The 26,706-nt window shown below is 46.6% G+C and overlaps 3 protein-coding genes and 1 long non-coding RNA gene across 4 annotated transcripts; 2 read left to right on the forward strand and 2 right to left on the reverse strand.

Moving 5' to 3' along the window:
* The first annotated feature begins 2,954 nt into the window (after positions 1-2,954).
* Positions 2,955-8,072, forward strand: LOC120673302 (protein SGT1 homolog). The gene is made up of 10 exons (XM_039954080.1): positions 2,955-3,316; positions 4,595-4,664; positions 4,774-4,898; positions 5,117-5,246; positions 5,354-5,450; positions 5,561-5,626; positions 6,489-6,627; positions 7,271-7,353; positions 7,442-7,546; positions 7,677-8,072. The coding sequence occupies exons 1-10, from the start codon at positions 2,986-2,988 to the stop codon at positions 7,782-7,784; spliced, it is 1,254 nt and encodes a 417-aa protein (XP_039810014.1). The 5' UTR covers positions 2,955-2,985; the 3' UTR covers positions 7,785-8,072.
* Positions 8,073-9,692: 1,620 nt separating this feature from the next.
* Positions 9,693-11,975, reverse strand: LOC120676775 (probable WRKY transcription factor 27). Its single transcript, XM_039958110.1, has 3 exons — positions 11,170-11,975; positions 10,906-11,031; positions 9,693-10,452 (listed from the first exon to the last, which is right to left on the reverse strand). Exons 1-3 carry the CDS (start codon positions 11,682-11,684, stop codon positions 10,017-10,019), a joined length of 1,077 nt encoding a protein of 358 aa, XP_039814044.1. The 5' UTR covers positions 11,685-11,975; the 3' UTR covers positions 9,693-10,016.
* Positions 11,976-12,205: 230 nt separating this feature from the next.
* On the forward strand, positions 12,206-12,799 carry LOC120674865 (bile salt-activated lipase-like). Its single transcript, XM_039955968.1, has one exon. The coding sequence runs from the start codon at positions 12,206-12,208 to the stop codon at positions 12,797-12,799; it is 594 nt and encodes a 197-aa protein (XP_039811902.1).
* An 11,006-nt stretch (positions 12,800-23,805) lies between these two features.
* LOC120676310 lies at positions 23,806-26,292 on the reverse strand. Its single transcript, XR_005675767.1, has 2 exons — positions 25,841-26,292; positions 23,806-25,316 (listed from the first exon to the last, which is right to left on the reverse strand). It is a non-coding gene; the product is annotated as an uncharacterized LOC120676310 (long non-coding RNA).
* Between the last annotated feature and the right edge of the window lie 414 nt (positions 26,293-26,706).

The raw sequence follows: 26,706 nt of genomic DNA on the forward strand, positions 1-26,706 counted from the left end.
TTGGAATAACTATGTACTAGTACAGAATATAGGACATTTCTATTTCTAGCTAGGGATAGCACCCGCGGATTCGGGTGTGGCGAAAACCTGCTCGTAGCGAAACCCGCGGGGCCAGAAGAAACCTGCCCACGACAAATCCGCGGGTGGATTTTTGCACCCACATCCGCACCCGTCGGGTTTTGGATGGGTTTCGGGTGCCTGCAGATTTGGCAAGATATACTAAAAAATAGACAGCTTCATAATTTGAATAGACAAACAGCTGATTCCAGCTAGCAATAATCCATAAGTTCGAAAGTCTCCGCTGCGATAAATCATAATTCAGCAGCGTAACAATTAGAATGAGCCAGAGTTTTCATATATTTATATAATAAACAGTATTGAATTGGACTGGGTTTATAGATATGGTGCGGATGCGTGTTCACCCGCGGGTGAAATCCTAAACCCGCATCCGCACCCGCACATTGCGGGTGCGGGTGCGGTGTGGTAACCGACGGGGCGCGGCGGGACTGTAGCGCCGTCCCATCGGCCAGTCGCTGCCCACGCCTCTCCGCCTACCCGAGACGGCCGCCTGTAAAGGCGCGCCCGCACCGCACGCACCGGGCCACGTCGCCCACGATCAGCGGGAGACCCGCGCACGACCCGCGGCTCCGCGCTGTTTGCAAACTGTGACGGGTAGGTGCGTCATCGACCCATGGATCAAATTTTGGAGCCGCACCCGCACCCGTCGGGTGCAAAATCCGCGGGTGCCCGCATCCGCAGGTGAAATTGCCATCCCTATTTCTAGCAAATATTTGGGTAGCTGCTTCGGACTTTATTTTAGGCCACGATTTATATGTAAATTTTTTAGGTAGTATACATAAACCCATTGATGACTCTATAGATGTTCGTGGCAAATGATTCAATTCCTACTAGGAGTTAGTTTTTTTTGGGTGCTTTAAACAAGCACTGGCGACTTTATAGATGTTCAAAATCATGAGTTAAGCGTATGAAAAATAAATAAGAAATATTGGTTTAAGGGTCTATCCGCTAAAAAAAGATGTTAAGCAACTTTGATTATACTTAGCATTGTTTGAGAAATCTTGTGTACGAGTATATATAGAGAGAGAGAATTGGATTATAGTTTTGTTGATAATGCAATGTGTGTTGGATGATTTCTTTGATATTTTGTTTTGTGTCAAGGCAAATATGGACAGATGTGAAAAACTATTCTTCAAGAATGATAAACATTAGCACATTCTTCTGTCAAAATCATAGATTTTAAGTTGAGTCCGAGATCCCTGTGTCTTAAGATCAGAATTACGAGATGGTAGAACATTAAATCGTAGAAGCACAGATTCCATGGACTAGAATTGTAGAACCATGCCCTCTAGTTTAATGGTGTAAAATCGAGATTCTGACAACCATGGCGCAAAGTCACGATTAGAATATCATTAGACATTATAGAAACTACTGATCGGTAATATGTATTATATGGTAATATCGATTTTAAAATTTTGCTTATCTAAGAGCCACACATAATTGATAATACTGTCTGCATCTGTACTATATTTTGGGAAAAAAACATGTTAAAGTATTAGGGCCACACATAATCGATCAGACAGGAAGGCTTATGGTGGATCGATGCTGGTGCACGTAAGTTAGGTTGTTTGTTTGTTACGTAAATTACGCCTCAGCGCTGGTTCTTTTTTTTTTTCTTTTTTGTTGTTTCAGGCGTGTAATATAAGCGCTTGTGTGAGTGGTTGCGTGGCGAGTCAGGCGATTCAGCTCGCGTTGTTTGTAAAACTCTATTCTTCTTCTTAATACAAAGATACGCAGCTCTCCTGCGTATTCGATAAAAAAGATACGTTTGCCCCAAGCGCACATGCGGCTCAATGCCAGCGAGGTCTGATGCCCCCCACCCTACGTAGGGGGGCTTGGGGGAGGGGGGAGCGAGCGCTCCAACGGCTCCCCCACAGCTCCCCCTATGTAAGGGGAGAGATGAATCTCCCTCCATGTTCTCTCTTTATATTTTAATCATGCTATTTATTTATGATAAAAAATTTATTTGGGATTCGTAACATGATAATAATATGTATTATGGTACTACAAATATAATATGATTTTTTTAAAATTTAAAAATAATAAATAAATGATTAATGAATGGGGTATAGTGTATAGAGGGAATGGATATGAGGGAAATGATTGGAGAGAAAGAAATATAGGGGGAGGAATTTTTTTAGAGGGAGATAGTAAAATATAGTAGAAAGTACATATAGGAGAAGTTGGATGGGGGAACGTTGGAGAAAGCCTAAATGCCTTGTTCGGCTGAGCAGATAAGCGCTGGCTGGGCTGCTCTGGCTGGCCCAGCGGTTCGGCGGTTAGGTGCAGCCAAACAGCTGGAGGCAAGCCGCCCCGTCGGCCTTTGTTCCGACGTTTGGTACGAAACTACAAAAGTTCCAGTTGGCACAGTAGCTCCCAGCAGGAACAGTGATTCCAACGAGCACTCCAGCCCAGCCAGCACTTTTAAGTTCAACCGAACGGGATGAAAGAAAAAGATGAGGCCAGCGATGATGCCGTTCCACTCCACATTCCAAACCATGGTTCCAAGCAACACCACCAGATCTAAATCTACAGGGTCACCAAGTTAATAAACCCAAACGCAAAACGTAATAAGCTCGTTACCACAGTAGGCCAATTAGATCAGATGAAATTAAAATAGAAGCCTCGACAAGGTCAAATTTGGGGTCCTCGTTGCCACAGGCCTGTGGCCATCACTCGGCACATGCCTAGACGCCTAGTAGCGCTTAATGCCCCATTTGCCAGCGATCACGACCTCAATCAAGATCAATCCGTCGGTGAGCGACTCGCGAACCTTCTTCCTGGCTTGCCGACCGACGACTTCACCCACACAAAAGACAAAGGAGAAAAAGCAGAGAAAAGCCCAAGGAGAAAAGGAGGGAGAAAACCCGCAGAGCTTCCCTCGCAATTAGCCCCGGCCCGGTATGGATGGAAGTCTCTAGAACACCCCCACGGGCCCTTGATATCCCCATCTCTTCCCTTGCCCCTGCCCACCTAAGACCTCGATTATTCTGTTCGCTCACCAAGTCTACTTCCGGCCGTCTCCCCTCCCTCTCGCCCCCAGCCACGCAGCCGCCGCCGGCCGGAGGGGGCGCCATGGCCGCGTCGGATCTGGGGGGCAAGGCCAAGGAGGCCTTCGTCGACGACGACTTCGAGCTCGCCGCCGAGCTATACACCCAGGCCATCGACGCCGGGCCCGCCACCGCCGACCTCTACGCCGACCGCGCCCAGGCGCACATCAAGCTCGGCAACTACACTGGTAAGGCCGCGCTCTTCCCCGACCCAGCCTCCCGCTGTCGCCCGGCCGAGGGCCCGATTCTCCCGTGTATGTATGTTGTGCCATGTGCGGTATGTGGTTCGGCGCCCGCGCGGGTGTCCGATGTAGTCGCGATGGGTCGAGAACTCGAGATGCCGTAGGGCGGTCCTAGGTGGAGAAGCCTGGTTCGAATCGCGGTTTGTTGTTGCGTCGCGGGCTATCTAGTGTGACTCTAGGGTACTTCGGTTTGGGAGGTCAACGTCAACCAGAGTGTAGGCCTGAGTGAGCGCGGGTTCGTTTTTTGTGGGCTGTGGCGACGAGCATCGAGTGATTCGAACTTCAAGGAGGCTCCTAGGTGATCGGGAAATGACCGTGTTGAGACTCTGATTACTCAGAATTGACTTGGTTGTCTTCCTGCGTTTCAACTATAGGAGATGAAGATTCAGACTGTCTGAAATGGCTCATACTGATGTTTGGGACGTAGCTAGACTCCCATGCATGGCAAGGCCCCTAATTGTCGTGCTACACTGCGTTGTAACATATACTCCCTACTTGTCGCATTTATGTGTGTATTGTAAGTTATAGCTCAAGTTCCCTATTTGTCGGCTTGTCGTGTTGTAAGGTATAACCCAAGTTCCCTATTTGTCGTGTTCTAATGTATTACCCAAGTTCCCTACTTGTGTTGTACGGTATCTCTCTAGTTCCCTATTTGTTGCTTAGCTATGCTTGTTCTTTGTTGTGGGCGTTAGTTGAAATGTGGCATACATGTCAAAGAGTAGTGTGACTCAATGGGTGGCTTGTGGCTTTCAGCAGCATGTTGGTTGGAAAAAAAAGACATGCCAAATATAGTCATTTGGAAGGATTTAAATTGTGTTAATCTTTGCAGGTTTTAATTGTGTACATCTGCATCAGTGGGAACCAAAATAAAAAACTACTTGGTGATTACTGTCAGTGCAATATTTTTGTTTCTAATGAGAAATGGCACATAAAGTTTGACTTTCTGAATTTTGTTATCAATGCTAAATGATTCTCTACTGGCACTGCACTAGTCTTGCTTGTAATAAGAAATGGTGTGTAAAAGTTGGTTCAGTTACATCTGAATCAGTGGGTATCAAAATAAGATCTTAAATGGTGCTTTAGTGTCATTGCAATTTTTTTTGTTTGCAATAAGAAATAGCATGTAAAGTTTGGTGTGTATCAATACTAAGCATCATTGCTTACCGATTTTTAAAATAAAAAATCTATTGCACTGAATCTGTATGCATTGATTTTGTGTTGCAGAGGCTGTGGCAGATGCTAACAAAGCAATTGAACTTGATCCTACGATGCATAAAGCCTACTATCGGAAAGGGTTAGTGGCGCTCTTCATTTCTTCAATAAAAATTATACATGATAAAGGGGCTCAAATAATCCCCTCTGCTGCATTTCAATCTATGTAATAAGTTATTTCTTGTTTACAGTGCTGCATGCATCAAACTTGAAGAATACCAAACTGCAAAGACTGCTCTTGAATTGGGTTCGTCCTATGCAAATGGCGACTCAAGGTTTACTCGTCTGTTGAAGGAATGTGAAGAGCGCATTGCTGGTGAGCAAACAGAACACTATACCTCTTAATTAGTATATATATTTGCAGCATAGGCAATATTTTCCACTTGAGTGTGCAGTGTGGTTGATGCCATTATTTGTGACTACATGACCTGTTTGTCACACTCTTGTTTTGTCTCGGAATTTTTTACACCAGCCTTGTTTTATCATAATCATCTCACAGGCTCTGTACTGTTATTTGGTTTATTATGTGTGCAGAGGAGGCTAGCCAGGCACCAGTAAAGAATGCTGAGGCACCTGCCACTGCTACTGTTGAGGACAAAGAGGATATTGCAAATATGGAGAATGCACAGCCAGTGGTCGAACCTCCAAGCAAGCCTAAATACAGGTAGTTTGTGCCACTTCATTCGACTCTTCATTTCTTATCAATATGTTTTTTTCTTTCTTTGTTTGCCCTTTGCTAACGTTTTCTCTTAATTGTGCAATGTGCTGCAGGCATGACTTCTACAACAGTGCTACAGACGTGGTTCTGACAATATTTGCTAAAGGTGTTCCTGCTGATAGCGTGGTTGTTGATTTTGGTGAACAGATGGTGCGTTCCACTTTCTTACTGTTGTAATTCTCTTGTGGCTCTTTCTTCAAAAAAAAAATCTCTTGTCGCTTAGACTCTATATTCACTTAACGTATCACTTCTCTATTTAGTTAAGTGTATCCATTGAAGTCCCTGGTGAAGAACCATATCATTTTCAGCCCCGTCTGTTCGCTAAGGTACTCAGCAGCCTCTTACTATCTTGACTTTCTTACATGCAATGCATAAAATGGATTGAAATGGTGTTTCTGTGTATGTGTGTTATCTGTTAAGGTGTTAGAACCTGTAGCTGGTACATTGCCTTCAAGAGTCAAGACAAGTGTCATATATAGCATATATATGTTAGACTAGTTGTTCCCACGAATTTTAGGTACTGGTTTTAGAGTAGAAAATTTTAAAAATATGGAGAAACAAAACTACACCATACACATATAATCATCCCTTCACTTTTCCAATTGTTTAAACATAGCAATGGGCTTAAAAAAAATGTTGGCTTGTTTCATTCTTAAATAAATTAGCAGGTCGTGTCTCAAGGGTTAATGGTTTTCAATGGTACTTGATATTTGTGTGATTTAGCTAAACAGGTTATCTAGTAAATATAATACTATTTCCTCCAAATACTACCCAGCTCGTTTTTTATTGTTTTGTTTATCTATTATCACATAATGCAACAAATGCTATTCTTATTTTGATAAGTAACATAACATATATTGACCTGAATTGTTGATTCCAAAAATTGCTTTAACAACACTTCGTTGCTTGTTTTGGTTCTATTCTTTGTGTCAGAATTATCTTGTAGGAGTTTGTGATAACTGCATGAGTTGTGTTTTTGTTATCTCTTTCCTTTCTGGAGTGACTTCTAAACCAAATAAGGCATGATACTTCTTTTGGTCCTGTTGACATGGGGGTCTGTTGCATTGAAGTTCTATGAAGCATTGTTTTTCAAATCTAACTATGTACTGGAACATTTTTGTAGTTAGCTGGGTTTATTGAATGTCATACATCTGTGTAACTAATTATGTTTATGTTGTTGGAAATTAGATTATCCCAGAGAAGAGCAAGTATCAAGTCTTATCCACCAAAGTTGAAATACGCCTCGCCAAAGCTGAGCAGTTGACTTGGACAACCCTGGACTATAGTGGCAGACCAAAGGCCCTTCCCCAGAAGATAAGCACACCAGGTAGTTTCTTCAAAACTATTGCAATTGATCACATCAATGTAGCTACATATCTGAATGGTTTTTGTTTCCCCTACATTTGTTCAAAGAACTTGTCTTTAATAATCCTGCATTATGCATGAAATGTTTTGTTCATCATTAAAAGGGATTTTCGTATTATTTAAACTCTCTACTGCATATTAGAAAAATAACAGTCAACCGTGTATTGTAGACTGTTTCATATCATTTCACCTAATTCAACTATTGAGGTATGATTTAAGATCAAGAAAAAGAAATGGCATATGAGTGTTCCTGCTTATAACAACATTGAAATTATGTTAGCATATGGTAGTGGTTAACCAGCTGTATTGTGTGGTTAGGTAGCAATTAGAATCCATTCATCGCCTTAAGAATTTAGTTGTTCAAATAATGTTCGACAAAGGTTGCCGAGTTCAGTTGAATAAAGTTGAAACATGATACTTCGATACTGTCCTATTTCATGGTTCAGGGATGGTCAGTGATTAAGCTTATGCAATTGGGAATGTATACATGATGGACTGTTTGAGATGAACATCTTTCTGTAGATAATTTTGCTCCACTGGCAATCTGGAATTGTTTGATTGAACTGTGTTGTTTGTTACTGAGAGATTTTATATATGTTGTACAGCTGAAACTGCTCCAAGACCTTCCTACCCATCTTCGAAGTCTAAAAAAGACTGGGATAAATTGGAAGCTGAAGTCAAAAAGGAGGTTTGAGCACTAAACCCAATTATATATCAACATCAGCAGTGTCTAATTTCTCAATTATGACTGGAGTTGCATGATTTGTGACTATCAGGAGAAAGATGAAAAACTTGATGGTGATGCTGCGCTGAACAAGTTCTTCCGTGACATCTATAAGGATGCTGATGAAGATATGCGGAGGGCCATGATGAAGTCATTTGTACTTGATCTTCACTCTTCAGCCATCTCAACACTGTTTTGGAACTAGCCATCTCAGACTCACCATTAATTGATAGAGATCTCTGGTACTTACACATACCCTTTCTGGGACTGTTCCTGTTCCTGTGCAGGTTGAATCGAATGGCACCGTTCTCTCGACAAACTGGAAAGATGTTGGCTCAAAGAAGGTGGAAGGCAGCCCTCCTGATGGAATGGAGCTCAAGAAGTGGGAGTACTAGAGTTGGGTCCACCCCATCTTGTAAATCCGGGTCTCGCGAGACATCATGTCCTAGTTGCAGACTTGCTGGTCGCTGTCTGTTCACTCAGTTGGATTTTGTGCCATGCGCTTGGTCAAGTTTCTGCATTTGTAAGGTGTCTGTTTGACTCTCCAGCTTGTCTGATACTACCTGTCGTAGTTCTGGACACAGGGTTTGCTTTATCTGTGGTATCCAGTGCAGAACACGTTTGTGGTAACTGATACTGCAAACTATCATATGTGAAATGCTATCTTTTTTGGCCTTGGATAAGTTCTTGTCGTTGCCAGCGTTGGTTCATGTGCTTCTTTATGGTTTTATTAAATCATTCAAGTACTGGTATGTGATCATACCTGAGAAGGGTTCTGGAAACCGGCAATGGGAATTGGTCATTTGCAAGATCCAGCTTGCTAAAAAAAAGCTAGGTTTGCTTGGAGTTTTCGGTGCTTATTCAATTCTTTCACCGCGGGACATACTCCTTCCATTCATAAAATGTAAGGCATTCTAAAATTCAAAATTTATCCACAAATTTAAGGCATTCTAGGTGAATTCAAAATCTTAAATGTGCATCGTTTTCAGGTTTCTCCAACAGAAAGAAATGTAACATGGGGGGGGGGGGGGGGGGGGGCGGAGATGTATGTGGGAAGATGCATAGTAAAATGCATGCTACTTTAATTAGCACATATTTAATAACTCAAATAGAATTTTAATACTTAATAATTAGAGATAAAAAGTCTTCTATACAGTCATAATTTGTTCTAAAAATTTCAGAATGCCCATGACGGAGGCAGTAGGCTAATAAGCTCTGAACGGTATGGCCCTTTTTGGTGGGCGAAGGCATTCATGTGTTGGCGCTTTTTTTTGAAAGGTTGTGTTGGCTATTTACTTGTTTTCTGGATTTTTGCCAGGGAATGTGCTCGCAGTTCGGTACACTCAGCTGCTCAAAAAAAAAAGCTCGGTACACTCGGGACTCTTTTTTTTTGAGTAGGAATACCTGTATTAATAGTTAAGGAAAACGTACAGATACAGGTAGACCGTACAAGGATACGGAGTAGAGTTGACCATCCCAGATTGCACAGAGGTCCACAAGAAAACAAAAATTACATCTAGGTCCCCGGACCCCTTTGCAGGCCGAACTCGCCGGAGATCCCCGCCGCGGAGGATTGCCTGCCGGCTCCGGCTGTCGCACCACACCAGATCGGAGAGTGCTCCATCGCACGAATGCTTTGAAGCCGCAGTGGACACTCGTCCCAAAGAGCGAGATGAGGCCATCGCCGAGACGCCCATCGACCGGGGCCACACCCCGAGCACCCTGGATCTTGGAACATAGCTCGTTGTCGACGACGACCGCCGCCGCAGGAACCTCGAGCCTGAACCAACCACCAATCTTCCGCAAACCTAGCAGCCACCTCTGCACCTCGGAAGCAGAAAGCCGACGACCCCGCCATCCTGCGAAGGCAACGAGCCACTGTCGACGAACTCCTGTACAAAGACTCCACGTAGGGAGACCTATCTCCATGGGCTCGCCGTCGGTACCGGAGTGGAGCACCAACGGGGCGAGGAAGAACCCGCGAGGACTTATTCCACGCCGCCGCCGCCGCCTCGTCGACTGGAAACCTAGACCTAGAACCCCTAGGACTAAACCTAGACCCTACCCCGCCAGCCAGGAAGAGACAAGTGGTCTCCGCCACCTCGCGACGGCCCGCAGGCCATCGGAGGCGGAGGAGACCGCCGTCCCCGGCTGCGGCGGCCGAATCGCCTTTTTTCCCCCTTTTGCAACTGTAGCAGGAGAGGCTTCGAGAGGATTGGAGACGGTACACTCAGGACTCAGGTGGCACCTGAATTACAGGGGTGCAAAAATCAATGCGCACCGACTTCTCGGAGATACGCAAGTACTACGCAGATACACATGGAGAATTTAGTTTAGCTCTTGGTAATGGGGATCCTCCGTCAGAAATAGTACACACACAAAAGACGCCTATACACCGCTTCTGAATTACAGGGGTGCAAAAATCAATGCGCACCGACTTCTCGGAGATACGCAAGTACTACGCAGATACACATGGAGAATTTAGTTTAGCTCTTGGTAATGGAGATCCTCCGTCAGAAATACACACACACAAGACGCCTATACACCGCTTCTCTTCTCTTGGAGTCGGAATCTTTCTCTGCTGCAGTTGATGGTTCTGATCTGACGCTACAGTGCCCAAGCTCCTGCTAGAGCGAGAGCCGACGTCCCAGCACGCCATCGCCATCCCCTTCGTCGATGGCATGCTCGAAGTCGAAGTCGTCGTCCACGGGCGCCAAGAGCTCGTCCAGGTCCATCCCCGCGGGCCACAGCTCGCTCTCGTCGTCGACGGCCGTCATGTCCTCGGCCCCAAACTCCAGCGCCGACTTGTCGTTGCTGTCGGCGTCGCACCTCGCCGCGTCCTCGGCGGCGGCGCCGGCAGGAGGAGGCCCCTGCTCGTGGTCGTGGCCGCCCTTGGGCGACGACTTGTGGCGCGTGGTGCCGGCGAGCGCGTTGAGCTGCGTGGGCACGGGGTGGCAGTGCTCGGCCATGTACGTGACGATGAGCACCCCGGGCTTGGCCGGGCTGCGCTCCACCAGCTTCCGCGCCATGCACCCCTTCATGCTGCTGCACTTGTAGTACCCCCTGCAGTCAAAGCGGATCCCCCCCGTCGCGACAGGGGCGTGCGCGGATTAGCTCGTGCCCGTTGAACAGCCCGCTGGGTCAGCGGCCACAAGGTCAACTGCAAGCACGCCGTACTGGCATGTACTGCGATGCGATGGGACCGTGCTGTACTACAACATGTACGCTTGTGTGACGAACAGTGCGACCGACCGAGTAAGCTCGCTCGACGCCCAATTGGCATGGCGTGTGCGTTGACTTTTCATTTTTCTCAACACTATGGCATCGATGTCACGGGCTGGAGGGCTTGCATTTTCCGGCTTCAGAAATGAGAAATGGTCAATGGCGTTGGGATCCTACCAAGTTGAGTGTGCTCTGCAGTCAACGATGATAAGGCTTGCCTACGGGTAGCGGCAGCTCCCGGCGAGGCGCAACGCGTGGAAAGCAGGGGAGGCGAGCAAGGTCAAAGGCAGTTACCGGGGATAAGGCGAGCCCTTGATGGGCTTCTGGCCATACTTGCGCCACGCCCACGGGTCCGACGACGACGCGCCGCCGTCGGCCACCGGCATCTCGCGCACCACCTTCTTCAGCTGGCTCTTCTTGCTGCCAAACCACAGCCGGGGAGGGGAAAAGGAAAAGAGAGCAGAAATGAACTTCAATTTCGAACGGAATCTTGCGCTGCGATCTCTGTCGGCATCTAACGACGGAGCGCGCAGGCAGGTTTCGGTGGTGGGGTCGTACCTCCGTTTAGGCCGCGGCGTGCGCGCGCCGGCCTTCCGTCCAGGAGGCAGCGCCCTCTGCTGCGCCCCGGACGTCGAGGCCGCCGCCGCCGCCGCGGGGAAAGAGATCATCACCTCGCGCTCGCACGCGTCGTCCCCCGCCGCGCGCGCCCCCAGCGGCGGCGGCGTGGCCGGCAGCAGGAACGGCTTGCGGTCCAAGTCCAGGTACTCCAGGTCGTACAGCCGCGCCGCGCCCTTGGCCGCGGCCGGCGGCGGCGGCGTCGCCCGCTCGTGTCCCTGGGCCGGTGGCGCCGCACGCGCGGGCGCCGCCTCTCCACGCGCCGCCGCGGGAAGCGTGGCCGGCTCCGCTGGCGCTGCCGCTTCTTCCTCCGCCTCCTCCCCCGGCGGCGCGCCGGCGCCGCGGCCGGGCGGGTCCGGGTGGGCGACGCTGCCGCAGCTCCTGACGACGGCCTGCAGGTCCCAGTCGTTGAAGTGGTCCGCCATGACGAGCAGCAGCAGCAGCAGCACGGCGCGCATGAACACCGGCGGCCGGCCTCCCGAGCCTTCGACGCGTGCGGCGCGGTGCTCGTCTCGTCTGGGGAGGAGGACGAGGAGGGGGGGATGGGGTTGACTTTTGGCACTGGCGGTCCAGCAGCAGGCCGGGCCCCGCGCGCGCGCATATATACTCGTACGCGTACTTGGACGCGCAGGCCGGGTGGATACAATACAACGCGGTACGGCGCGCCCGCCCGGCCGCCTCGCCGCGATGCCAAGTCAACCCCGCCGCGGCAAGTGGTGGGCACGGCGGCAGGGATAGAAAAGAAGATCGCGCCCGGATTTGCACGCCCTAGGCGAGCGCGTTTCTTTTTGGCAAAATAGACGTTTTGATCCCTCAACTTTGATCTAAGAGTGTGTTTGGATGTCTATATTGGGGCTTGGAATTCCGAATTGGCATTGACAGCACCAAATACCGGCTGTTTGGATGTCGTGGAATTCAGAATTGGAAATCACCGCCAATACCAACTGGTATTCGTCTCACCCTCTCCCCCTCATCCTCGATGCCGAGCCAGACCCCTCCGTATTCGCTGGAATTGCTTCTTCCTCCTGTCCCTCGCGTTTCTCTCGCGCCCGACGTCCTCTCCGCCGGCGAGGCCGGGCCGCCCTCTCCTCTTTCCACCGGCGAGGCCACGCCGCCCTCTCCTCCCTCCGCCAGTGAGGCGCGCGGCCCTCCCCTTACCTCCGCCGGTGAGGCGCGCGGCCCTCCCCTTACCTCCGCCGGTGAGGCGCGCGGCCCTCGCCTCCCTCCGCCGGTGAGGCCTGCGACCCTCCCCTTACCTCTAGCGGTGGGACGCACCGCCCTCACCTCCCTCCGCTGGGGAGGCACGCGGCCCTCCCCTTACCTCGAGCGGCGGGCCGCGGCGCCCTCCCCCTCCCTCCTTCTGCCGGCGGGCCACACCCTTCCTCTGCTCCATGGATGCGGATCTGGATGGCTTGAAGGAGCTCCGGGGCGGAGAGCTCGAGCACGGCCGTGCCGCTCCCCTCTCTCCGTGCCGCTCCCCCACCACTGCTACGTCCACGGTGGCCCGCGCGGCCGCGTGCGCTGGCGCGTCCCCACACCGGTGCCGGTCGGCCGCGACGCAGAGCACGCCTAGCAGCTCGAGCTCGGCGCGCAGCCACGCCGCCATCCGCCGCCGTGATGGGTCAATTCTGAATTTGACGACATGCCCATCCAAACACGATTTGGTATTTGTTGGCTCTTTGATTTCTATCTAGTAATTCATCTACATCCAAACAATCACTTTGGCATTGTGACCCATTACCAAAGCTTGTCTGATTTGGTATTGTATCGAATTCAATGCCGAGGTATTGTATCGAATTCAATGCCGAGGTCTTCAATATCGACATCCAAACGGACCCTAAGGGTCAATTTCATCTCTCAACTTTCAGATAGTCCAATATAGTCCTTCAACTTTTGTTTTTGGGTCAAATTCACCATTGTGCTATATTATACTCCATAATAACATGATATTTATGCAAAAAGTCATCTTTCCCCTTGTCCCCTTCCCCTTCTAAATTACTCAAAAATTTATTATTGCTAAAAAATATTTAGCCAATGCAAGCAAATTAGTGTAGTGACATGAGCATTAGTGCATTTAGAAGCCAAACATCACAAGTGTTAAATTTGTAGCGTAGAAGTTTATTTATTCATGCATCGCATTGTATTGCGAGCGCATGAAGAGTGAAAATTAAAAGGAGAGAAAGAAGAAGCTAAGGGTAAAAAAGATTTTTTGTATTTATATAATGTTATTATGGAATATAATATCAGTATAAGGATGAATATGACCCTAAAATGAAAGTTGAGGGACTATATTGGCCAATTTGAAAGTTGAGGGACGAATTTGAGCCTTATAATAAAATTGAGGGACCAATTTGACTATTTTGCCTTTCTTTTTTTATAGGTGAGTCTTTGGAACAGTGGAAAGGGGACGCTGCCGCTGCTCCAGTGCCTGCCATGTACACTTGTCAATCCCTCAATGCCATTAAAATTTTAGTTAATTCCTTGATTGTCATTGACCCCACATGTCATAGACACAAAAAAATCCCTTCAATGTCATTTAGTAGCATTCAAAGAATTGGCGAAAATTTCAATAGCATTCAGGGAATTAACTCCTTGTCAAAAGGGGGCCGGGAGGCGGGCCCCCGCCGGTTGTCCACGTCGTCGTCGTCGCCCTTTCGTGATGTTCTGTTTGACTTCCATCCAAATGTCAAAAGGGAGAGGAGGGAGAGAGAGAGCGTGGGTGCGGGATGGGATGGAGCTCGAATCTTCGAGCCCGCTCACCCGCGTCGTAAAGGAGGCGGGCGGGGGAATAAAATGCGAGCTATAATATGTTTTTTCCCACGGTCGCACGCCCCTCTTGTGTTTTATATTTGGGTCCCCATTATTGGTCGCGCGCGCTTGACTGGTAGGGGAGGCAACTGGCAACCAGAATCCGCCGTCAGGCGTCAGTTATTCTCGCCCCGATCTGACCCTGCGCAATTGTCTGGGAGAGATCTGTAGGAGTACAGTGCAGCCGCTGCGTGATCTGTAGTTTATCGGGTGGGGGGCGGGCCGGGCCAATCGCCGCGGCGGCGAGTGGCAGGGTGACGGGGGAACGACGCGAGATGGGAGGATCGGAGGGAGGGGGAGGGGGAGGGGGCAGGACGTGCGCGGCCGCCCGGTGCGCGCGGGGCCGGAACGGGAGAGCGGCCTAGAGGGTCCTGGACCCGGCCGGTGGACGCCCGCCGCATCATTCGTGCCGGCCCCGGCGATCTCCCCCGACCTTCACCGGCGATCCACCGCCAGGTTCCGCGGCGGCCGCACCCGCACCGGCAGAGAGGAGGAGGGGTCTCCCGCTCCCGGCGGCGGCGGGCCTCGGCCTGGTGCGCGAGCCACGCGCAGCGCAAGTAGGCGCGCGCGAGCGAGAGCGACGGGTTCGGATAAGTTTGGTGTGCTGAAAAGAACACGCTTCGTTCTACCACTAGCTAGCTAGCCCAGTGCGTACTGTGTTCGGTCATGAACGTTGCCGCTGCCGGCGGATCGATGGATGGATGGCCACCACCTTCCACGGCTCCACCTCCAGCTTGTTAGGTCTGGTCCGTGGCGTGCTCCCGCTCCTCGGCTCAACCGGCGATGGAAGGGATGGGTGACACGTGACTGCTTTTTTAAGTAGGGTTGCGATCGGCTACCGTACCTGACGTTGATTGAAGCAGGGCTGGCATGTCCGGCCCGGTCCAACTGCACCTTTTTCAAATGGCTGCCCAGCACAGCTTGGGGTGCGATCAGCAGCAAGAGGATTAGAGGCCACGAGATGGAAACGGGGGTGAGGAGGCACCACCACCTGGTCTAAACCTTGGTTATTATATACAGTAATTGATTCCTTTTTCTTGCGAGATAACGACCGGCTATACGTGGTGCTGTTGGACAGGGGATGAACCATTGGTGTGTAACTTGGGGTGATAAAGGGTTTTAATTTTTTTGTCTATATAATCTAAGAGTCCGTCTCTAATTTTATACAATTTTGAGCTAAAATTATTAAAAGCCAAGTTGGATTATAAACGCTGTGTTCGCTTGGCTGTGGCTGATGGCTGGTGCTGATTTGTTATGAGAGAATACTACTGTTGACTGGCTGGTAGCAGGTGGTTGGTGCTGATTTAGTATGAGAGAACAATACTGCTGGCTGGTTGGCTGACAAACCAAGAACACATCGAAAGAGAGTATTAGGGCCATTATCCATTCCCACATATTTTCAATGAATTAATTCAGGTACTTGACTATCTAATCAGTGCCTAGGAGTGTTAATTAGTAATTCTTAGGTGCATCTTCAACCTCTTTGGTTCAAAATTTTGTACTACCTTTACAAATTGAGATATACTACAAAATTTTAAACTAAAGAGAGTTGGAGGAACACCTAACCAATTAAAATACCTATCGGTGCCCATACTCATGGAGCCCGTGAGCAGTTCATGCAAATTAAGAACATATTAATGTCTCTATCTATCATGCGAATTTCAAACGTCAACTTGACATATTTATTAATTCTTGAATATAACACCAATAACCGAGTTTGTCGTCATGCCCACTCACACGCTGCAAAGTGCAAACCGCTTTCCTAACAGTAACTATTGGACCGAGACGCACGGCAACGGAAAAGGCATCTATATATCCTGCTTCCAGCTTGACCCCTTTATTTACGATCGATCACTGCTCGGAGTGGGGTTTTTGCAGCCCTTGGAGATGCCGATCGACTGGCGATCCGCCTCTCCGCCTCTCCCTGTCGTGAGAGTCGTCTCCTGCACCGTGCAAAAAAAGAAGGGCCCTCGCAACTAGCAGATCGAGATGCCGCCGCCCGTGCACATGGTCGAAACGAGCTCGCCGCAGTTCTTGTGACGAACCGCCAAATTAAAACTCAAATTAAGCACAATGGTCGTCATTTGAACACAGCGGGCTCATTAGCTTAACGGTTTAATTTGGCGATCCTTTCTCAACCCACGTCCCGATCGAAACATCACCGATAGTCCCACGCGAAGATGGGCGCAGATGGTACAAACACGACACCAATTTTTTTTAAAAAAATATATATATACAACTATTATACATAGAACTTCACCTTAAGTTTTACATTCCAAGTTTGAATAACTACATAATCTACAAACTTCGTATTTCTGAAATCCAGGTCCAGCTAAAGGAAAGGGCCTATAACTACCCAAAAGTGTGCCTAGAGAGATCCCCAACTAAACATCCGGCTCCACGACCACCCATCCCTCTGCATCCCGGCGGATGAACTTGGCGCAGCAGGGACAGAAGTCTACATCTGTATGCCCTGAAATAATATTGGCAACAAACTCTGAGTATACTAATACTCAGCAAGGCTTACCCGACCAGTGGGTATAACTTAGCCCACATATCTAGACATGCAAGGTTTTTGGCTGGTGGATATTTTGCAGAAAAAGCAACTAAAGTAATTCCTTACTTTCATTATTTTAGCTTCAGATTTTATATAAATTAACTCTCATCTAATATTTGCAAAGACCTACTATAGCAATCATGGTGATGCAAGCAAAATAATTCGATGAGCTCAATATTTTATATAAACATACCTAACTCACATTCTACATTTTTGCTACGGTGTGACAAAGAGACCAAAGCCCTCATAACCGCGAGACACGGCGAATCGATCCGATTTAATCTTGCAAGGTGGACCTAACCAACACGGCACATATTTGCCCCGTCGGACTATACATACCAACCATTCCCCTCCCCGTCTCGAACTACAGGAACCAGCCCAACGACATATGGTCAGCCGAGCTCAACGTGAGACCACCAAAGTAAACTTATGCATCCCAATTCTCCGCGACTACTCGACTCGCCCCAGGAGTTGGGTGCGGGTTCCTGTACTTTCAAAGCCAGGCAGTACTCGGCTTACCGGTTTCGACTACCTCCTACTCCCGGCATACGGTTAGTACAGTTCAATCCCCGATCAGCACTGCCACATTCACCGGTCCTTAATCGACGCAGACGGGGCTAAGACACCCAGCAACCCTGTCCTGCTACCATACCTATCCATCATCCCCGCCCGGTCTCACATTTCCATATCCATTTCAAAACAATTCTCAGCTACTGAATCATATAAAGATAATAATGTATCTCGCGAGTAACCGGAAATTACTCGGCTCCTAACATCCTACATCTCGCGAGTGCAGGAGACCACTCGTCTTCTACCGGTAACATTAAGCTTAGCACATCTATCGTCCTATACATGCTAGTATAACTCAGGGAATCCTATGGATTCGTGCAACTAGGGTTCCAAACAATTCCTGAACTTAATGCACAAGTAGTAGAAATATACATAGGTGTCATAATTTAAAATACTAGGATGTGCACCGGGGCTTGCCTTGTGTCTGCTGCTTAACACTGGGGTCAGACGGGCCTTGGGCCGGGTGCTCACACCTCTCCTCTTGGGCTTGCGTCGTCTGCTCTTGTGGTGCCGCGATCACCTCAAAGACTGCGCCCTCAGAAGCGGATGCTACATGTATGCATATGAAATAAATGAGTGCAGCCTAAAAATGTAACTAGTTTACTTTAACTGACATACCTTGCGGACTGTCCGCCGTACTATCCTACCAACCCATCAGAGGCAACAACGTCTCTGGAACTCTTTCCCATTCTACCTGCGGACTGTCCGGCCACCCCTGGCGGACCGTCCGCAGTTCAAGTACTCAACCCACCAGAGACGGAAACGTCTCTGGACAATTTCCTAGACTCTACTACGGACTGTCCGCGCCCAAGTGCCGGACCGTCCGCAGTTCACCCATGTGAACCTCCAGAGACGACATCGTCTCTGGAACAAATTCAAGCCTCAACGGCGGACCGTCCGCTCCCCTATAGCGGACTGTCCGCAGTCAATCTTGCAAAAACAACCAGAGGCAACATCGTCTCTGGACAAAAACTAACCTGACCGGCGGACCGTCCGCGCCTCCCAGGCGGACCGTCCGCGATACCTAATTTCTAACCCTCGCCCCAGGCGGCAGCAAGGGCGGCGACGACGGCGACGGCCGTGCTCCTGCGCCGGCGACGCGCCATGGAAGGGGAAAAAGGCTGTGAAGCATAAGGAACTCACCACGAATCCATTCCCGCGGTCGGTTCGAGTGGAGGACGGCCGGAGAGGCGGATCGACGGTGGAGCAAGCTTCAAGCACCTCCGATGGTGTCCGGCGGTGGCGGGAACGATTCCGGCCGTAAGAAGCCGGTTTAGGGGTTCGGGAAGGTGGAGGAGGTGCCGAAGAAGGTTCCCACGCAAGGAATCAAGGTTTGGTGGGCGGAGGAGCGAGATCGAAGTAAGGGGCGACGATGACGCGGGAGCTCGAGCTCCGCTCGGCCCTGGAAGAAAATGGGAAGAAGAGAGGAATGACGAGTGGGTCCCACGACCTTCCAGATAAATATCTGGGCATCACCTCGAGCGGACCGTCCGCCGGCCCAGTGCGGACCGTCCGCGAGGCGGTTGTTACAGTTCTCTACACCGCCGCTGCCGAGGACACCGGTATACGTAAGCGACAGTTTTCGGAGACAGGCGCCTGGTCGAGCTCGCCAAGGGGTCGGGAGCTGCTCCTCGCCGCCGGTTGCTCGCGAGTTGCGGATCGGAGCTCGGTGGCAGCGGAATCGTATATATGCTCCTGCGTGCGTCGTTGCATGGTCCCGCCGCACAAGGTGTCGTCGTTATCACCTAATACTACTACTAGGCAAGAAAAAAGGGTTTTGAATTGAACTGAAAGTGCGTGAAGAAAATTTGGGAACCGGGAATACGGCTGATGTAGGCGCACGTACGGCGAGAAAAAGGGATAAAGCCAGGTCCACTCCATGTGTGGCGCTCTTTTTCTTTCTCGCTCCTAGTGGCTCGCTCGACAAGTAACGGGACGCTTTTGTAAGATGTCTCAATAGTTCGGTAACGATGGAATCGAAGGTACTTAGTGCTTGTGTTTTTTTAATCTGTAGTACGGTTTAGTGCTTACGTACACGTTAGTCAACTGGAATGTTCAGTGTGCCGAGACACGTTTGAGGCACATTCTAGAGAGGGCAGGAGGGGTCACTCCACTGGGCACTAGCCGGGCCGAAACTGTATGGGCCTGTTTTGCAGAGTTGAGTTACATGGGCTCACCGACAGACACTCGCAGGCCGCACCAAATGTCCCCGGAAAGTACAAGAGAAAATTAAAATTCGTATGTTTTGGGTGGGGTCGAAAACTTCAGTCCGTCACTCAAAGAGAATCTTGATATTTATAGTATAAAATAAAATATATTTACAATTTTTTTTGCACAGATGGATAAAGTGTGCCATGCAGCCATGCAGGCAATAAAGTGTGCATTCTATTCTTTACTTAAACATCACTCTTTATCAAATCCGCTGCACATTTATGATATATCATTATTCACACAATGCAGGTGTCCACCAAAGAAAAGGAAGAAAATCAGTGAAACAATCATGTGAGAGCAGCATTGTACCTATTCCTCCAGCACTTAAACAATGCATTTTCCTCCTAGGTATGAATTATACACTTATAGCTTATTACTTTTTTCAAAAAAAATGCGCTCATTCATAATTTATCTCTGTATTACAGTCAAAGTGCCTTAGTGAGCTTAAGTTCTGGAAATGGCTCAAACTCTCTCAGGTACGTGTCCAACTTTCAGTTCTGAGTCCATACTTCGAACATACCATACTTAGTATTTTTCCTCATATACAAACTCCATGCAAAGATCTGGAAGTGGCTCAAACCAACTTGATCCACTTTCCATCGAGTACCCTATGCTATCTACACGTGAAACAACACCACCACCTGCCACCTCCAAGCCACAAAAGGGAAGAAAGCTAAAGAGAAGGCAAAGGCAGTAGGGAACAAAAAGAAGAAAATTATTTCAGTGCCATCTGATAGTCTAGCAATGGGTACTAGAAGCAAGACCCCTCAAAAGCAAAGCCTTGCCTCACATACCAGAAGCAAAAGAAAGCTTCCACTTCCAGATCTGAATCGCTGGTTCATGTGGTTCTCTTCAGTTTCAGTGGCAATAATTGCAATTTTGCTAGTTCTTTTGTGAACCAAGTCTAATGTTAGCCTACGAGATGTAGTTGTTGTCTGGACTACAATGGCTGTCTGTTCAATAGCTTCTATGGATATCTATAACTGCTTGTATGGCTGCTGTTAGTACATCAAAAACTACTTGTATGGCTGCTGTTAGTACAACATAAACTACTTGTATGGCTGCTGTTAGTACAACATAAACTACTTGTATGTCTGCTGTTATGGACAACAGAACTATTTGTATGGCTGCTTTGTATGCCCAACAATGATGCTTGTATGAATATCCATGGATGTTTGTTCTGTGAAATGTGTATATCAATGCTTGTCATGCCTAAAAAATATGATTGAGATCATTATATATTTTTCATGGTCTGTGTATCATGAATCATAAATTACTGTTGGGCAATGATAAAAACAATGTTGTGTTGTTCTTTACTGCAATGTCATGGAAGGGATTAGAGACTAAAAAACAACCAGGGGTACTATTTTTCTTTTGACCCATCACTTAACAGTAACTTGACTGCTGTGTCATGGTAGTGGCAGATAAGGGAATGGAAATTAGAATTGATGGCAATGAAGGGAATCTCTAATTTTGGATAGCAATGAAGGGATTGGTATAGCTTTCAATGACATACAAGAAATTTACTCATGGTGCAATGCTGCAAGCATATCCGATGATGGGACGGACTGGCAATGGCTAGCTGTGCATGGCAGTGGCTGCTCGGTGCCGAACAATGATCATATCTTGACAGCAATGGCTATCAATTTGGTGATCGGCTAGTGCTGAATGTAACTTGTAAAGTGGCTGATCGTAAACCCTGCAACAGTGAATGTAATTTGGTAATTTTTTCTTATAATCATCAGCTCTTGTTCATTTTAAAAGAAATTAAATCAAGCTCTGGAGCCGCTTCTCGGAAAACAGAGCTGTGGCTGTAATTGTGTCCAATCCTAGCTATATATATATATATATATATATATATATATATATATATATATATATATATGTGTGTGTGTGTGTGTGTGTGTGTGTGTTCCTTTCTTTTTACAAGCCGAACTTTTTCAAAAAATTTAGCCAAGTTTAACATAAATTATATCCATATTTTTGAAAAATTATACAAAAAACCACACTATATAGATCTTTAAATATAACACTAATTTTATAAAAATTAATAATATATTTTTAAGAGCAATGAATGGTCCAAGTACGCTCTTGGTTACCTTTTCAAAACCTAATATGTCATATAAAGAGAAAAAAATGAGTATATAAAAATAACCAAATTAGTCCACTAAAGAAATAACCAAAGATGCAAACCCCAAAACACGTGCGCATGTTCGCAACCAACCACTGGAAACTTAGTCTGTCATCCACAGTGCAGATACGACTTGCTAGCTGTGTGGATTATACTTGTGTCGACTACTTTGCTATGATTGTATACACATATTGATCATCTTATGCTTCTGTTCTGAGTTAAACGAATCTAGTTAATACCTGCGAAACCCGTAGTAATACGCTCTGAAGGAGCGAGTGTTTCTACAAATATGGGAAATAATCATTTTTACTACGGTACGGTCCCCGTCTTAGGGTGAGCCTTTATGATGAAAATAACAATGCATGCTTGAAAAGGTTCTAGAAGAATTTTAAAAAGTAAGGGAGAGGAGTTGTCAGGCTTCATGGTAAAACAAGAATTCTTTAGAATTTGATAGTTTGCATAGTTCGATAAGGATGAGGAAAAATTAGAGTTAGATATTTTGTAAAGAAGAATGTTGCCACATCACAACACCACAACACATATGAGCACTTAAAAATAGAGGTTGGTCCCCTCCAATCTTGTGGTACCATGACATAAGAGATCAAGTAGGAGGTGGTATGGTAGCCATATCACATATAGTGTAGTTGTGTCATGGTAGTTAGCCACATAAAAAATGTAAGAGTCATGTGTTGTACTAAGTTATATAGATTTGTGTCGGGGATACCGATTTCTCAACAGTTTAGTTACCAGATTTTCATTCTTCTGTAACTCATGTCGAAAGCTTGTATCTGACATTTGTGCATGAGAGAATTGTATACACATTAATTTTTAATGTATATGTGAAATATAAATATATTGTTCATCAATGTATATGTGAAATATAAGTATGTTATTCCGCTTGTGCTACCTCGTCGAACACAATGACTATAGTACTAGTCTAAAGCCACAAGAGTGTCTGCATCCTAAGTTTTTTTTTCTCTGTGCAAACAATTGGAAGGCACATTATCTAGGTGACAGAACATCACATAATACTACACAATAATTAATTTCAGAAGAAAAAGGTAACAGATATAATTCAAACTTCCTTGCTCCTGAATATACTATGCATGGGGATGGTTGACCCATGGTTCGAACCAGAATCGCTCCATCGATCCAGCCGATTGAATTACAGAGAACTGGTTGATCCATTTGCAGTATATAATATGATTCGGTGCTCCAATGGTTAATGTGGATCGATCCACATGCTAATTAATTAGCTGTCGCAGTAGCCTGAGTACGCACGCATGTGGCCAGCAGCCGGCAGCACCATGCACGAGTTTCAAGCTTGTAGTGATGCAACAACACTATTTCATTTTTTTCCAAAAAAAAAACCGACAACAATACTATTCGAGAACAGCTAACATTCAGAAAAGATTAGACATCGAGTAATAATTCATCATCCAATAATCAGAATTTTTTACTCCATGTTTAAACTTGCATTCGGAATTTGATGATTTAGAGTTGAACGGTTCAAACATTGGCCAGAGGTCTTACAATTAATAGGAGTTTCTAGATAGAGAACAATCATTTGCTTCTATACAACAAAAGAAATAGCTGGTGAAGAGATTTATTGCATAACATCAAAGTATGAAGACCACCAGCTCAGGGCAAGACCACGAGCAAAGAGGCATGACCACAAGGGCAAGACCACCAGCTACTGACAGCGTATTCCAGCACAGGGTTTTATTTCCCGACCGGTAACCGGTAACCGCCGGGCTCCGGTTCCGGTTTACCGGACCGGTTTGACCGGTTACCGGTCGGAATCGGTGGAATTCAAATTTGAATTCAAAAGTCGCAGTTCAACCGGTTCGTACCGGTATACCGGCCGGTTTGACCGGTTTACCGGCCGGTTTGCCTAGTAATCGGTCAAATTCAAATTTTTTTTGGTTTAAATTCAAATGCCAGCAAAGTATACTAAATAAATATTTTTATAACATATTTTAGTCTAAATGAACCCTCCAACCCTCTTTTGTACTACTTTTACATTGTATTTGTATACTTTTGTATGCACGTTTTTTTGTTTAACTTCAAATCCCCGCAAACTATACTAAATGAACGAATTTTTGAGAAAATTTGACACCATTAAATTCGTCGCACCTTGAAGTATTTTTAAGAATTTTTTGGGAATTTTTCATTTTTTGAATTTAAATTTAAATTTTGAATTTGGGCTAGTTTGGTACCGGCCCAAACCGGAACCGGACCGGTTTGACCGGTAACCGGTCAAACCGGACCGGTTCCCACCGGTTAGGGAAACCCTGCTCCAGCATGGAACATACTCCAGCAACGTACTCCAACATCATGGAACATACTCCACCAACAACTCAGGGCAAGACCACCAGCATCCTTGATCCAAAACATGCTCCAGCCACAGCCATCCTAGAATGTATAGAAAAAATAGAAATCAAGAGACATACTCCTTTCCCACATAGCTTTTGTTTCTCTAGCAAATTACTTCTTAACAGCTTGACCATTACATTATTATTGCTGGCATTGTCCAAGGTTATCGCAAACAACTTATCTTCAATGTTCCATTCTTGAATGAACTTGAGGACTTCATTGAACATTGCAACACATGTGTGTGGTGTTCTCATAAAAGTGAACTTGACAATCCACTTGTGAATCTTCCAATCATCATTCAAAAAATGACATGTGATGCAAATATATCCAATTGTCTGGTTGGACGTCCACATGTCCATTGTCAAAGAAACTCGACTTTTGTTACTTTTAAGAACATCTTGAAGTACTATTTTTTGCTTTTCAAAAGCTTTCAAACAATCAGCCGAAATGGTCCTCCTTGAAATCATTCTGAAAATAGGATTAAGGCTGGAGACAAACCTTCGAAAGCCTTCATAGTCAACAATGGATAGTGGTAGCCCGTGAAGCGAGATCATCCGGGTTAACTCTTTCCTAGACACTTCTTGACTGAACCTCCAGTTGTCCAAAGAAACTCCTTCAGGAGACATGACAGTTGACCTAAGCTGATTGGCCATATTTGTCACACTTTTTCTAACCTTGCATCTCTTCAAATGAGTGCTCATGGCGCTGGTTGCTACACCTCGCTTAGCGCTGATTTCAGCACTGCAGTGTTACATTGACCTTTTGTAACAATACCACCCACATGGATTTTGCTAACTCATTCCAAACTTTGGATCTGAATTGCCTATTTTCCTCACCATATAAGAAACCACTAACCATTGTTGGTTCAATTCGACCATCAACACATCCAGCCCTATCTTCTTCATCCATCTCATCCTCCCAACCATCTCCAAAGTCCTCATTCTCCCAAACATCACGGAAGTCCTGACCCTCCCAACCGTCACCCATGTCCTGATCCTCGCCATTACCAATGCCCTAGTTGTTCTCTCCATCACCAACAAGCTCATTATCACCATTTGGTTGTACTGCATTACTGGACTGAACTTGTTCAACTTTCGGAGCATTGTTATTGAGGTCTACTCCTTCAACTACTTCAACTAGTGGAGCACCGGTTGCCCGAGGCGTTCTCTTTTGCTTTCTACCACTTGAGTGTCCTTCTCCAACTCCTTGGAGGTGTGGCACATCCATCATCCTATCCACTTCCACCTTGCTGCAGCAAGTTAAAAGATTAATCAATTATCATAAGAAATAAAGCATACTAACAGTTTGGTATGGACAAAGAAGTGTTATAAGACAGCATGCAAAATAAAAAAACTAGCTAAGTGCTAATCTGATCCAAATATCATGCTCCAGCCACAGTCATCCCCAAAAAATGAACCACAGGCAGCAAGAAGAAACCTGTGAACAAAATAATAGAAATGAGATACTGCAGCTTTGCAATTCTATGTATACAACATGCATGGTTGGGTCATCAGACCATATAGACGGGATAGAGAAATCTAGCATAACAAATAAATTACTAGACTTGATGAACCTATCAACATTACTAAGAGCCAAGACATTAGCAATTTTCAGATAGCATTAATTTGTTAACAAGTCTTGCACCGTGACTAAAGAAATGAATTGATCAGAAGCAAGCCAAAGCAGATTGCAATAATGCATATCGAGGAAGAATAAACCAAACACAATAAATTGAGCATAAGCATTAATTACATATGAATCATTGTATGCGCAGCAGCAGTGTCTGTATTGTTGCAAAACAAGCTGCTTGGTCGTTCTCTATCTACTTTCCTCTCCTCTTGCCTTATCCCTCTACTTTTTCCCCAAGAAATAGAGTAGTAAGTCCTCTACAAACTAGAACAATATTCATGGCCGTCAAATTAAATCACTAGAAACAGACAAACACAGCACAAGTTCAGTACCAATGGAGCCTCACGATTGGTCAATTGCAATCATGAACTGTTAGCTGCAAAGCTCCGTCAGGGAGGAGACTGACTTATAGAAGCTCTTGGAGGCACTGACCAGGAAGACTCAATAGGCGTTGCTGGCACAGGGCAGTTGTCAGGGGATAGGGCAGCTGCCGGAGTGGAGGGGGTCGTCGACGAAACGGCGGAGCGCAGCAGGGATCTGCTGGCGCCCGGAGTTTGATAACGGGAGTGAGGAAGACGCTGATATAGAGAGACGCGGAGCTGCTGTAGGAGGGGGGCGCCTGGACGGGCTACGGTACGGTTGGGGTGCGCCGGCGTGGCCGTCCTGCATGGCCGGTTGCCGGCGGAGAACCTAGTGGTGTCTCCCTGAGCGTCGTCGCCGCCGCCGCTCGGAAGGGAGCCGCGATGGGGTGGGTCGAACCGATTGACCCTTTGGTTTAAGTGGTTCCGATCCCCAGAACCAGAGTTGCTACGTGGTTCCAAAATGGGCGTTTTTTTATTTTTATATTTAAAAAAATAAAATTTTAAAAATATATGGCGAATAGGAAAAATTTTAAAAATAGGTGCCTGTCACCCTCCTTGGGTCCCGGCGTCCAGGACGCATTAAATAGTGAACTTGTAAAATCGATATAAAATCGTAGAAAAATAAAAAAAAATACAAACTTAACTGTTATGGATTCTATGAAACAAGATCTATAACTTTTGTTACATAAAGTTTTTCATTTGATCAATGTATCTTGCTCTATTTTAAATACAAGTTTAATGCATTTTTATTTAAATCTCAAGATCCATCCTTTGGATGCATGTCATCTTTGGCCAGAGTGTTCCATATGGTGAGCATAGGCTTGTACAAAATTGGT

Source organism: Panicum virgatum, chromosome 5N, assembly GCF_016808335.1.
Source record: "Panicum virgatum strain AP13 chromosome 5N, P.virgatum_v5, whole genome shotgun sequence".
In the NCBI taxonomy this organism is placed as follows: Eukaryota; Viridiplantae; Streptophyta; class Magnoliopsida; order Poales; family Poaceae; genus Panicum; species Panicum virgatum.

What these genes read in the sequence shown, in the direction of transcription:
- LOC120673302 (XM_039954080.1), top strand. Translation starts at nt 2,986, where the DNA reads ATGGAAGTCTCTAGAACACCCCCACGGGCCCTTGATATCCCCATCTCT. An exon ending in AAAGCCTACTATCGGAAAGG is followed by an intron (nt 4,665 to 4,773) that starts GTTAGTGGCGCT and finishes TCTTGTTTACAG; the next exon opens with TGCTGCATGCATCAAACTTG. An exon ending in ATGTGAAGAGCGCATTGCTG is followed by an intron (nt 4,899 to 5,116) that starts GTGAGCAAACAG and finishes TTATGTGTGCAG; the next exon opens with AGGAGGCTAGCCAGGCACCA.
- LOC120676775 (XM_039958110.1), bottom strand. Translation starts at nt 11,684, where the DNA reads ATGCGCGCCGTGCTGCTGCTGCTGCTGCTCGTCATGGCGGACCACTTC. An exon ending in ACGCCGCGGCCTAAACGGAG is followed by an intron (nt 11,032 to 11,169) that starts GTACGACCCCAC and finishes GTGGTTTGGCAG; the next exon opens with CAAGAAGAGCCAGCTGAAGA. An exon ending in AAGGGCTCGCCTTATCCCCG is followed by an intron (nt 10,453 to 10,905) that starts GTAACTGCCTTT and finishes CTTTGACTGCAG; the next exon opens with GGGGTACTACAAGTGCAGCA.
- LOC120674865 (XM_039955968.1), top strand. Translation starts at nt 12,206, where the DNA reads ATGCCGAGCCAGACCCCTCCGTATTCGCTGGAATTGCTTCTTCCTCCT.